The 13,943-nt window shown below is 37.9% G+C and overlaps 1 protein-coding gene across 2 annotated transcripts in view; it reads right to left on the minus strand.

Moving 5' to 3' along the window:
* The window catches only part of ADK (adenosine kinase), a 278,828-nt gene that overhangs the window by 240,877 nt on the left and 24,008 nt on the right, over window positions 1-13,943 (minus strand). For both annotated transcript variants that reach the window (XM_084526511.1, XM_084526512.1), the window contains exon 3: window positions 6,788-6,841. In XM_084526511.1, the coding sequence (XP_084382637.1) occupies window positions 6,788-6,841 (54 nt within the window). The remainder of the gene's footprint in view (window positions 1-6,787; window positions 6,842-13,943) is intronic.

Below are 13,943 nucleotides of genomic sequence, written 5' to 3' on the forward strand. Positions count from 1 at the left end.
GCATTTATGCTCTAATTTAAATTTGGTATGTGGAAATTTCATGCAGAATTGACTGTTACCAATTATTTCATAAGGTGACTTGTATAGCACAGATTTGCACTGGTGCCACATTCAGCAAAATTGGGCAGGCAGAAAAGGGAATGGAAAAGAAGATGGTACAATCTGTAGCAGAAGTTTTGTAGCAAGCCACAAATGATTCTTTCTGTACATGTTAGTCATGCCTTAAAATACACCACAGAAATAATAAAACAATTCTAGAGAAATCAAACTGCAATTTAAAGCAATTGCTACAGAGGGAGCCAACAACCCAAAGAATAGGATTAACAAAACGCAGTCTAGATTAGCACAAAGTTCTCCAATCAGTCTTTCATTACACTTGCACATTTTTTGAATATCCACAGAACAAATAAGTATTTCAAATATGTAAGCTCAAATAAGTACCAGGCATTTAATGAAAGCTTCATCTTTGTGCTTGATGATATAGAACAATAAGCATCAACATGCAACAGTATTTATATTTGCTATGGCAATTAAAGAGACTGATGATTCTAAATTGCTATTTATCCATTAAAGGGACAGTATTGAAGTTTCCATTTTTAGCAATTCTAAAGATTTTGTGTTTGCTTGTTTGTTTTTAAAAATATATCAATTCAACAGTAGAAATTTTTATTGAAATTTATGTTCAAACCACAACAGCAAGAAACAGGCTGGTATGGTAGCTTAAAAAAAGGTCAAAAAAGGTCAAAATCTAAAATTAAGTTTGGTAAAGATGGGAACTGGGGGGCGCATTATTTCATTCCCAAATCTTTTCTTCTTTTTTTAATACATACTATGTATTAAAAAAGTATGTATTAAAAAAGTACATTAAAAAGAGTACAATCTACTGAAAAGTAACTGTAAATGACGTATATTACATAAAGTAACTCAACAGCTTTGACAGATGCCTGTGACAGGTTCATACATTACCCCAACCACGCAAATCATCTATGCTGTCAGCATATGTTGAGGAGGTTGACAAAAGATTTAAAGCTCAGTATTTTCGATATTTTAGTTCTTCTCCCTCTCTTCCCCCCAGATTTTTTACCCTCTTTTATTTTTTCAAGGGAAAAAAGGATGGATAAAACAAAAGTAATTTAGGGAGACTACATACCAACTGGACAGCAAATCCTAAAAGCTACACATAAGGGAAGATCTTGAGAATGTTACTGAAGATAAGATAAGCTACACCCTCTAGTGGCACAAAATACTGTAGCTTTTGGGTGGCTCCAATAGCATGAGTCAGACAGCTGCTCCCCTTTAGGTCCCCAGCACCCACATCTTTGTCACATCATGTCGAACATCAGTGAGGCACGGCTGCATAGCAAATGGGTTTGGGGTTAAGTCCATTAGCTTTTGCACTTAATTGTCATGATAGATACATGGTAATTGCTAAATGTAAACAAACTCCACTACAACATACCAACAAACCAATCCTTTCCACATCCCCCATCTAATTTACGTAGGCTCCTTCTAAACCTCTTCTGTCAATTTCTCTCCTCTTTCCCAAGGCCCTCCGAAATACCCAAACAAACCTCCTGCATGTCCAAGACTTAGCCTTCCAATACCCACTTTCCTCAATTATACTTTTGCTAAGCAAAATCAGTAAAGAACTCACTAACAACAAACAAAAAAAGATGATAAGGATCAGTCAAAACTCTGTTACCCATCAGGCTGTTCAGGCTAAAGAGTCCCCTTCTCCCTTGCTATGTTTTGCTATGAAAAAGTATTCATATAGCAAGCGTGCCACCAAGAACCAAGTACAAAAATAAATTCCTCTTGGCCAACTTGCATCAGAGCAACATCTCTGTCTTCCCTTCTGACTGCCACACATCAAACAGCTGACAGAAGAGAAAGAAAGATTGTGTTTTATTTTATTCCCCTTTCTCATTTGGTGATCTTTATCTCTGTAAAAAGATAAGTTATGAAAACAAAGCTAATTGTGGAGTGCAAAACAAGTCCCACATTTCCTTCTTTCCCCTTGAACTAACATCCAAAAAAAAAAAAGTGTTCAGCCATGGCTAAAATCATTTAAACAAAACAGCCTATAACATCATATAACCAGCAGCCAAAGCAATCTTAAACTAAGCATCATGGAGCACTGCTTACAGACTCCGTGCTATCACTAAATTCCACACAGCACTTACAAGAGACTTCGATGTCTCATAATAAGTATGCTTTAGTTGCCTATTCACATTACCAAGTTCAAAACAAAATATAGACCACCCTTGCCAACTAATGCCAATGAAAATGGGCTCTGTATTTCTAGTCAGATTGGGGATTCGGAAAACAAATAGAAAAAAATCTGTTTTAATATCAAGACAAGATACAAGCTACATCCCATCACTTGCTGCAGTTAGCTTCAATTTATTCTCTTTGAAAACTTTTGATGTGGAACTATAGTCAAAAGAAATTAAAAAAAAATCAGCTGAAACAACAAACGCACACAAGTCAACATGACCTTCAGTTGAAGTCATTGAGTCCAACTCTGAGAATTTAAAATAGGAGCAACTCTTGTAAGGACTATACAAAGGGTTAAGAAAAGCATTTCCATTTCTCTCAGAGTCTGTATTTATTTATTGTTCTCAGAGGGAGAAAAGTATGCAACATTAAGGTCCCACCAACCATATTAAGTCCAAGTTTCCTCAGCAACCTTACAAGATGGAATTATTTTTTTTTCCCTCAGAGTTAAGTGGGTTTAGTTGTTTTGTGGGATGTTGTAAACATCACACGGACATCTCTTCACCCACGCAAACTGAAGATATTACTATTTCCCCTGTCTGCTATTCTCACTGCAGATAACCAACATCACAGATGAGCCAGTGAAAACAAAGATGATGGCTCACTTGATTTACTACAAAAGTCAACATGTTTGGCTTGCTCATCAGTTAAGATGTTTTGAACTAATCTTCTAATTTTATAACAAAACTGGCTGAAGAGCCTCTACGCGTTCCATTCCCTGGCTGAGCCACAGGACAGTGACCTCCACCTCGTGTGCATTCAGAGCTGACAGGGGGGCAGCAGAACGGTTTAGACAATTCCAGCTGGACTCCAAAAATAACGTATATGCATCTATTTGTAACTTCAGCGCTACCAAATTTCTATCAGATACAAAAAAAAAAATACACTAATGAAAACAAACGGTCATTTTACATGGCTGTTGCAGTACAAGTGAATTAGAAGCAGGAAAAAAAAAAAAAGTGATCTTTCATACCTTAGCTCTTAAAATAGAAGTTTAGTATGATGCCTGTAAACCAACTCCACTCTCTCTTAGTGGCTGTACTTACCTCTCTGGATAGCTAAGATTCAAGGACAACAGGATCAAGCCAAGTCAAGCTGTAACTGGCCCAATTATCTCTGGAGGTACGACACTAATTTTTGAAAAAAAATTACTTTTTCATTAGGAACAGCTACACAGAAGTGACTGCTAAGAAACTGAAGGACATCTGATGGTCAGAAAATCACGGTTCTATTAGGTGAATGCCAAAGAATTCTTCTTTACTAGGTAAGTCAATATAAAAGCTGCCGATATTTCAAAGACTTGAAGTTAAAATATTTCAAGCAGAGGAATTTGGGCACCAAAAAAAAAAAAATACAGAGAGTCTAAGCAACTCCTCTTTACACTGACTTCTAAAGCATTAGGACAGATTCAGAACACCTTAGTAAAAGGGCATGGAACTGAAGAATAAGTCTATAAATAAATCAGCAACAATTACCCTAATGGTACTTTATCTTGCACCACTCCCTACAACTGGGATTTCTTTTAAATAAAAAACATCTTTCTAAATATCAGGAAAGGGTAATTAAGTAGCTAATGACTCATCTGTAAGTCAAATCAGACAACTGAAGGACTGCAAGTGCTCTGAGGTCCAACCTTCTTTAACCTGTTCTGTACTTTATGGTTAACACAGTCCAGGCAGAACAGCACACAGCAATTTGGAGAAGTCCTAAAGGTCTGTCCTGACACAAGGTGACACTGACCTACCAGAGTTTTTCCCTGGTTAAGTATCCAACCACATAGAAGATGCCAAGGTCAATGGCAAAAGCCTGTTCCAACTCCTTCATTATAACCAACAGGACACAGATCCTCTCAGGAGCTACTGGAGTGATAACAATGAAAAGCTCAAGAAAGGATCTGTTGCAGCAGATTCACACAGAACGGTAGTTTTATTGAGTTTGCTTTTTAATTAACTCCATTTAAGAAGTGAACATGCTTTAAAGATATCAGTAGGTAATATGCAATTAAGTAACATGCAACATACTTAGAGAGATCGGACAGGATTTCAGTATGTTTAAACTACTTCAAATGAAATACCGCACATCAAAACATTGTTTAATCAGTATCTGTTGTGCAAATAAAACTTGTGTACACAGTACAACTTGTACTGTCCAAAACACAGACCTGCATGTCATTTAACTTCTGCCTAGCCCCCGAACTTGCTAGTACTTTCGGTACTTCCAGTTGGTATAGTTTTTAAATGGTCTAGCATATTTAATCATAATTATGCTCTATTACCAATGCTCTATTATCAGTGTTCTACATAAAACCAATCTTATCTACTGATCAAAGGCAACTGCTGTTGCTTGTCTTTTGCCTGGAGCTCTGGCCATTTTAATGTCACAGGTACATTACCATGATGTATAAATATAAGTTAAATGTCTTGTTCCATCTGCAGAAAGAACATGGAAATTTTATTTGGCTAGTAATTCAATCACTAATGCTTTTAGCACACACTTATTTTTTTCCCAAGGGAATTAAATGTTAATTACCAGAAGACATTTTTACTGTTTGGTAACTATGACCTTACTGAGAAATATTAAAACGTTTAACATGGAAAAATCTGACAGCTATAAATACTAATTCCTCTCAAACAGCTACCTCATCTTACATATGGATAAACTACTTAGCAGTTTTTTGGGAGTATTATGAAATAATATAAAATTCTGGTAATGTAATAACAGAAAAAGACAATTGGCTGCAAGGGCTGGAAGTTTAAAAAATTTGTTTCTTGTATCTAAGCATAAAGATGCACACAAAAGGGAACAAATCCCCTACCATCTTGATGCTAAGGGCAGAAATATGTAAGTGAATCCTGAATAGCTATATTTCATTTGGATATATGACTTCTCTGTAACGACTATAAGAGTGTTTTTAAGAGGCCCTGAATAAATAAAATAATGTTGATAAGTAAAGCGTTTTCTACAGTCTTTCATACAAACGATCTTCAAAAAAGCAGTTATATAATACAGACTTGAGGGATGGCAGAGAGGGCATTGAAATAGAATGTTCTTCAGAGCATTCACTCTTCACTGAGTGAATGAGGCAAGAATATTGGACTGCGTGCACTGAGCATAGCTCTTCAGCCAGTGGTAGTAACATGCAGATATTAAAAACATCAGTAATAGAAATGACAACTACTTTGCACTATTTTTCTTAAAGTTCCTCATAATTTAAATAAACTCTGAAATACAAATATTACAATATTGACCTTACATAACCTGTATGCTTAAATGTACAAATGAGCAGGAATGTTCCAACTGGGCCATCTTTTGTTTAGTGATTACTTTTAATATAGTGACTAAGATTAAATGAATCAGTTATTAAATAAAGCATGTCAAGCTCTAACAAGTCTCCCTTCCCTTTCAAAACATGTATATAGTTCACAAGTCAGTAACTTCAAGAACTTCAGTATATGTTTTAAAACTTACCGTAACTGGGAAAAAGAAACAAGAGTTGACAAAATCCAGGCTCAGAATCCATCTTTCCCTGTCTATATATCACCTAGACTATAACTAGATGCAATACATACTGGTACAAAATAGTTTTCCAAATAAATGTCCACATACTTAAGACACAGAATGCAGTATCTGCTTCCAACTCAAATGTAGAGCTTCTATATTTTAATAACTATTGTGTCAAAATAAAAAGGAAGGATTATTATGCCTGAACATGAGAGATTACTTAAAATTGTAATAAATCTGAACTTCCACCTTCTTCGGTTTGGGCACCTCTTTAATGAGGGATAAAAATCATGAAAGATATTGTTATTAAAATGCTTCATTAAGCTACCAATGGCATGGCCACTCTCCTACAAGACAAAAGAATGATCCATTCAAAAACAAATTATTTTTTTTCCTCAAGGAACAGTAATTTTAGGCTACAAAAATCAGATTAGCCAAAACAGGCAATCAGTACAATTAAAGTTAGGTTTCAATACAACTGACAGGGCTCTGGTGACTCTTCACTACGTTACAAACCACAGCCAGACTGTGCTGACAATTTGCAAAGGTGGGGATGGCCATAACATCACACAGCCAGGCAAATTTAAATAGTGAGTCAACACCAAACCTGAAAAAAGTCTTCCATCCAATTTCTGCTAAACAAATATTTACTTCAATTATACACGGATATACTGCAGGAAGTCAGTAACTGTTAGTGTAACCAATTCTATAAAAAAGACATTGACTAGGATTAACAGTACAAAATTTAAATTGTGTGTATATGAACTGCAGTTAAGAACATAATTATTCAAGAATGAATTGATTGTGTTTTTTTTTTGTTTGTTTGTTTCTTGCTTTTTAGAAACTCAATGCATTTCTAGACATATGTTATAATTTGCAGTAGACTGAAGCATGGAAGCTACTTCTGAAAACAAAAGATTTCTGTTTCAGGTCTTTAATAACAAGGTATGTAGACACACAGAAAAGTAAATACGTATAACAGGCATGTATATCACTATAAAAGGCTTACAGTTCTTTGTGCTTCTCCTCTGCCAGAATTTGGTCATTTGGCTTCAGCCCATACCTTGAAAATAAGAAACAAAGAACAATTATTCACTTGAGAACTTAGCTATAAAATATAGCTTTAAAATAGCAAATTATCATACTATGTGATATTTAATGATTCAGACAACTCTGATACTGCAAGAACAAAGTTTTCTAAAGAAAATTTTAGATGTTTCTTAAAGTAAATTTATTATCACTCAAAAGTTTTGCTTTTATCCCAGCTTCAGATAAGACCAGACACTTGGACTGACTACATATCAAAAGATCATTGCACTTCATATCGAAACTATCCACTGATCTCAAAATCTCAATCTGGCAGAACATGTTTCTGAGGATTACAGACAACACAAACACTAAAACTAGCTGCAATGTTCCCCTCTTAAGTAAATCAAAGTATTATATCAATACCTAAAACATTTTGTAGTTAAAAGAAATATGTACACACAAATATATTTTAACAGGCTATTTATGAGGAAAATATCTGCAGTCCACTTAGGAAACCTCTGATGAAAAGGAGAGCAGGAGAGAAGGAAGCCTCCTTTGCTAGCTTGAGCTAGCAGGCAGTTTCAGAGGATGGGTTGCCTGCACTGTTAATCCAAAGAAGAAGAGAAGCTGGCCTCCCCAGCACGGGCCACTGCTAGTCCTGCTGCAGGCTACACTGTCAGTCACTTTGAAAAACCTTTAAAAAGTGACCTTGCTTGTGCTGCGTCTCAGAAAAAAAGTCTTTTGCCCTCTCAAAATATTCCACAGATCTAACTACAATGTGGGGCTGCCCCCATATGTAATGGATATAATGGAAGCAGCTACAAGTAAAGAATGTTTTTGATAATTCTGCAAACAGTAACTGCTCATGCTTCAGAATAAAGGAGCTCTCCATCGCCTCTGTGTCTCTGCTTTTGTTCCATTCTGCCATCAAGTGCAGAGCTACACATTACTCCTTCTGAGCAAAGATTCTGGCCACTAACTACAAGCAAGCTATCCCTCATATTGATTGTTGTTTGAGATAAACAGATAAAATTTTCTTTATATCATTTTCTGATTATATTCTCTGAAACTGCTGTGTGTTTTTTTCCAGAATTGATTTAAAATGCAAGCATCAACCCCGGACACATTCTCAAGCTCACCAGTGCCGCATTCAAACATAGAAGACACCAACAACCTGACCCATTTTTTCCTGTTTACATACCCAGACACTGCCTTTGGTTATTTCCCAGAGCATCCTGCTGACTTGCATCTATTTATCCACCTTGCTACTCAACCCTTCATGGAGTTCCTTCTAACCAGGGTACAGAGGAGCCCCTCCACATTTGCCTTCTAAATGCAGTGTTTGCATTTGACTCAGAGCAGACTATACAACGCGCTGTCCAATAACAGATGCAGGCCACCTGCTTTAACTGCTGCATCTTCTTTACAGTTTACCACTATTTCACTCCTTAAGCCACAAATTTTGAACTGTTGTGACCTTACAGATCAATGTTTTCCTTAGTGAATAGTGTTAGACCCTTTTTCTTTAATGGCCGAGGTCTGGCCCAACACTTCATAACACTACTGCACCCTTCTGAAGATCGCTGCTTGTCATGCCTTAAGCATTTTATTGATAGCAAATAGTAATACATCAGAGAAGAAGACGACAGCTCTCATGACATTCCAAAGGAACATCTGTCAGAAGTCCAAGGACTAACTTCTGCAGCCCGCAGCCTTAAAATGCAATCGGGTTGTTTGGCAAAAGGATTGACCTGCCACAGATAGCCATGCCTGACTGACTACTTACTTGCTTTGTTAAGCAAGCTACAGCAGAAGCTGTACAGCAGAGGGGAACGCTGCTGAACAGGCGTGGGGCTTGATCTGGGGTACCATGAAAATGTTCCTTTTTTGTTTGTTTCTCCAATATTCCTCCTTGCCTCCTGAAGATACTGCTTTGATGACAGCTACACGTCAGGGAGTTTCCCACAAAATGGGCATGCTTGTAGAAGTCACACTTTCATTAGTACTTTCTGCACTAAGACAGGATGCATATTACATTTCATACGCAGCTGAAGTATTTAATAAATGTAAGTGTGCAACTAGCACAGTGAACAGCTTACATAATGTTTGCCAACATGTGTTTCGTAGGCAAGATTGATAAGTACCAGTTGGCTTTCCCTAACTGATGAAGGTTAGATTTGGAAGAATTTATCTCCCCCAGATTTCTAAAAAAAAAATTTAAGAGTCGAGGCAAAAATGCAAAATTGAGGTTAAAGATACGTAATCTGAACATTTTAAATAACTTAGGACATTTTGAACTATTTAAGCAACTGAAACAACACACTGCAAATGTATTCCACATTTACAGTTCTACTATTAAACTAGAAACAGAAGCAAATATGCTTCAGAAGTGGGCAAAGGAGCTGAAGGGACCACAACTTGAAATCTCACTGGGCAGAAAACAGAGGAAACTTAAGCTTAATACATCCTAGCATATTAAATACTGATTATTAATTTTGACTATCCAATACCAATTTAAGAAAAGTTCAAACCACTAATAGTTTCTTCATCGCTGCTCAGAAGACTATTTCAAAATACTAAGAATCTGTCATGTTCTACAGAAAGATTGCAGGTAAATGTCAAAACAAACTCTAGTACATTTCAAAAATGATATTTTAAAGCGCTTCCTGATGTCCTTCAGGAACATTTAATCTACTGAAAGAATAGCCAACCTTCCAGCCACCCGTGCCCAGAGGGCAGCTGCACGCAGGCATGCCGAGGGGCAGACAGAGCCCCCCAGCACAGCGCTATCACCCCGCACAGCTGCAAGCTTCCACCAAGCCAGCTCAGCTGCCTGGCCAGATACACACAGCCCAGCCTGTGCACTCTGCAAGCAACTATTCCAGGCAGTCGGACAGTCTGCTGGCTTTACCTTGGGTGAAGCCTCCACTTTAGGAAGCATTAGCTTTGTCCCCCTACTTGGTTCCTTAGGGAATTTCTTATGCTCCACCATAGTCTCTCCAGCACACCCCATTCTGATCAAAGCTCAAGGAATGCATTTGCAACCATAGGCTATCAGATCACTGTTTTATCATCCATCCTCTAGCCTCAGTTTAAATGAGGAGTTTCAAAGCCCCTCACACGACCTTCTTCTGGTTTGGAGCTATTATTTTTCTGTACTTTAAATGGCATTCTTTCTAACTTGGTTACAAAGAGGCACGTTCAGGCACTGAAATTATCAGGAGAAGCGTGCAAGCTAACCCCCCCTAAACTCCATCCAGAAACCCAGAGCCAACTCCAACTGAGTCTCTGGAAAAGCATCTCTCTGCCTTCAGTGGGGAGTAATGACAAAGGATGTCCACACCAGCCTGCTAGGCAAGGTGATCCGAATACCTCCCGTTAGGCCGTAACTCCTTCACTTCATACTATTAATAAACCAGAGATGCATTTCAATGAAAGAAGCTTGAATTTATTGGAATTTAGTAATAAAGCATGTTCTCACCTTCCCAAACTGGCGTTCCCAAATCTCTCAACCTTTCTTCTCCCATTTGTTTACAGTTATTCAGATGGGAACTTGGGGATGGGATATTTCCTCCCTTCCTACATTTCACATTTCTAGAGCCAAGTTTAATGTATGCGCACAGATATATACATAACAATATCAAAATTAACCCCCACCCCCAAACAATACTACATTAATTTTAAATATTTTCTCTTTCAACAAGCCTGAAAATAAAGTAGCAGAGGCAAAGACTAAAAGATTATCGCAGACACTGAGGACAGACATTATATGGAGGCGGAATAACATTAAGGAAATATGGAGGTACATATAGTTAAATATACTCTATAAAAATGCTAAGGCCACTTGGAAGAGTTTTATGTATGTAACAGCTAGATATACAACTCTGGCCAACAGTTGGTTATGGTGCTACCAAAAGGAAAAACAAAAATCAAAACTATGAAGCATACATATTTTTCACTCATTTCTACTCTTGTAAGTATATGACTTTCCCAGCACTTACATACAAAATTATCATCTCCAGTTTTTACAGAGATATAATTTTATGAAATGTCTTAAAAAAAAAAAAAAGCACACTAGAACCTGTGAGCTCAGCTCTGACTTGTTCAATGCACTTTAAAAATCCTTCTGAAACAGCAATCCTATGACTCACTTTTTTTTTTTTTTATTATTTCTCCTAATATGACAGGTATGGCAACTAATGCCCATGAACTTTAGTCAGCATTTTTGCAAAAAAGCTCTTAATTTAACAAACAGCTGTAAGGCATGTTCCCCTTCATGCAGCATTCAATTTTACAAAGCCTTAACCAAATTAAAAAGAAAAAAAAAAAAAGCATACGCTAAATATGTACAAGTGAAAAACTTAAAGTGAATATCAAGTTCTGATCTGTTCTACGTACCAGACTTTCCTGAAGGGCTGGTAAAACTCACCTGTCCTAAGGCAAAAACTTATGACTGGTGATGATTAAACAGGTTTTAAAAGTTACAATACAACATCCTTGCTTCAAAATTCACTTCCCTTTTGAAATTTCTTCTGACTTGAATCCATCAGCCAAGAAAAAATAAAGAAAAAAGAATAGCTGAAAACTGCACAGAGTTCAAAATAAAAAATCAGCATGGATATACACTGCTGCTTGGGCCAGAAGAGTCAAGAACTCTATCACATAGACTAGCCAGAAACAAAGAAGTACACAAAACTTATACATCCATACACACACACATATCCAAGTAATATTTTCATGAATACTTTCATGAATACTTGTGCAGGAACAAGAAGCTAGAGATAAAAGGATTTTTTTTTTTTTTTTTTGCATTACCTGTCAATGTGAGTAGCCAGCATGAAAAAATATGTAAGTTATTTGAACAATACAAAAACAGTAAGGCATTCTAAGGAAGCTCTGAACATAGACACCTGTGCAGTCATTCCTCTGCCTTGTTTGATGAATAATAAACATGAACCTTGCCACCATCCATGGCTCTGACTATCCTGGCTCCCCTTTCAATGATCCAATGACAGCTTTGCTGTTCCATCAGCTCACTGTACCTGACAGGCCCTGCTACAGTTATTTTAACTGTTTCCCAGATTGATTACAATGGAATTCACGAAATGGTACATTTCTGAAATGAAATTCACAAAAAAGGTCACCAAAAAAAGCAACTAAGTGATTTCTCTGCCAGAAACCCAAAGCTTCTTGGTTGTGTGAACTCGACAAGAATCACGCTATAGCAGGCTATGTCTCATCAATAAAAGAAGAGACCTTTTTTTTAAGGCAGAGCTTTGCAGATGCATTTCTTCATAAGTTCTCAACAAAGCCAGTAAAAACCCCTGAGGCCTTGAGCAACCTTCCTGCACTTCAGATCAGTCAGAACGCATTTCCATAAGAATGATTCAGCAGTTACGCTGTTTCAGCTTTCAAGTGATGTTAAAGCTACTTTCACTGTTCTAAAAACAGAAATGCAGTCCTTCTTCTGGTGGTTTTTCTTAATAATTCATCCTCTAAAACGAGGCCAGCCAGCCAGCGGGACACTGGTGCTTACACGTCCTTCTTCAGTTCGCATTGCTTGCTTTTCACCAAAGGCTGTTAGCACATCCCACCAGCTCGTCCAGGTTAGAAGCACAGCCACATGTGAACCTGCTGTCACACTGCTATCTTACCAAGCATTTACAGACCAGTGCACAAAATAAACCCAATCTCCCAGAATATTTAGCTGATGAGATGTCTGGGGGGACAGGTACAGGATGTCAGCCTTTTTATTAATTTCCTTCTGGAATTTATTACATAAGATGACTAACGATGCCCTAACTGCTAACTCCATTTCTTCTGACTCAATCTACACAGAGCTCAGAAGACAGTAAGTGAATTGCTTTTCCAATGGCAGTAAAATGCTACTCAGAGCAAGGCAGTATTTCTGCATTTTTGACAATGCTATAGTTGATTACGAGTTTCAATAATGCTTCATGTAGCCTCAATCTACTGATTAGCCTGGTAAACCTTTTCACATACAAAAACAAGGAGCACAAGCAGTATGACTTGCATTTGTTTGGATCATCACATTCGACTGGCTAACTCAAATTCCAGCGGCTATGCATTTTCTAAAGCCAGATGAAAACAAAAAAGCACAAGCCAGACCAGACCTTATGCACAAATTCAGCAGCCAAATTCATCGTGGACCAGACACAAACAGCTAAACCAAAATTAAAGTTGTGTGTCATTGGCACATACAACCTAGTCCAAATATTTGTTTTAAAACATCATTCTTTCCCCACAGAGCTCCCCAATGAAGAGCTTTGATTCATATCCGCAGTCACCGTCTCTTGCCTGACTTGCACTGCTTTTCTTCTGTCACAGGGTGATACATCTGCTTTTGATCCTCCCCGTCCTTCCAAACCCCTCCCTGTTACTTTGCTGTCTTCTCCCAGCTTCACCACCTCTCCCATCTGACCTCTCTTGTAACAGCACGGCTTCCCCCACCTATCCCTTCACATGCTTCTCTTGGCCTCGAGTCGACTGCAGACCAGGCACCCTTTCAACACTGATTTCTGTCCTCCAACGACAGCTGATCACCAACCGCTGTTACTCTAGGATGACCTTACACGGGTTATACAATTTCAGAAGGGGTCCTTTCTGAAAAGATATTGCTTTGTCACCAAACAAAACACAAGTCCAGAAACATTTCCTTGAGAAACAGAAAGATTCAAAGGGTTTGTATGATAGCAACACAATCCCAACAAAAACCTGCCTCTGAAAAAATCTCAGTCTTGCAATAGTCCACTTACACTAACAAAAGAGAAGACTGCCTAAAAGGTTTTTCAGACATTCCTTTAGTGAAGTACTGGGGATGTAAGAGATTGCACATCTCGGCTGACTTCATCAGGGGTCAGCACTCGACCCGGCACCATGCCACACATCTAGGCATGACCTGGAGTTAAATGCATTAAGTGCTGATGAAATCCACAGATGACATCAAACTGGCAAGGGCATGCAGTGACAACAGACCATTCTAGCAGGCAGCAAGGCAAACCCATTCACACGTAACTTTAAAACACAAATGCAGAGTCAAGCAGGTAAATGAAAATAAGAATATGGGCAGGGATAACGCACGTCTCACAGAGCAGTAATTTGGGGGTGGGTGGGAT

Source organism: Aythya ferina (assembly GCF_964211825.1).
Source record: "Aythya ferina genome assembly, chromosome: 7".
NCBI lineage: Eukaryota > Metazoa > Chordata > Aves > Anseriformes > Anatidae > Aythya > Aythya ferina.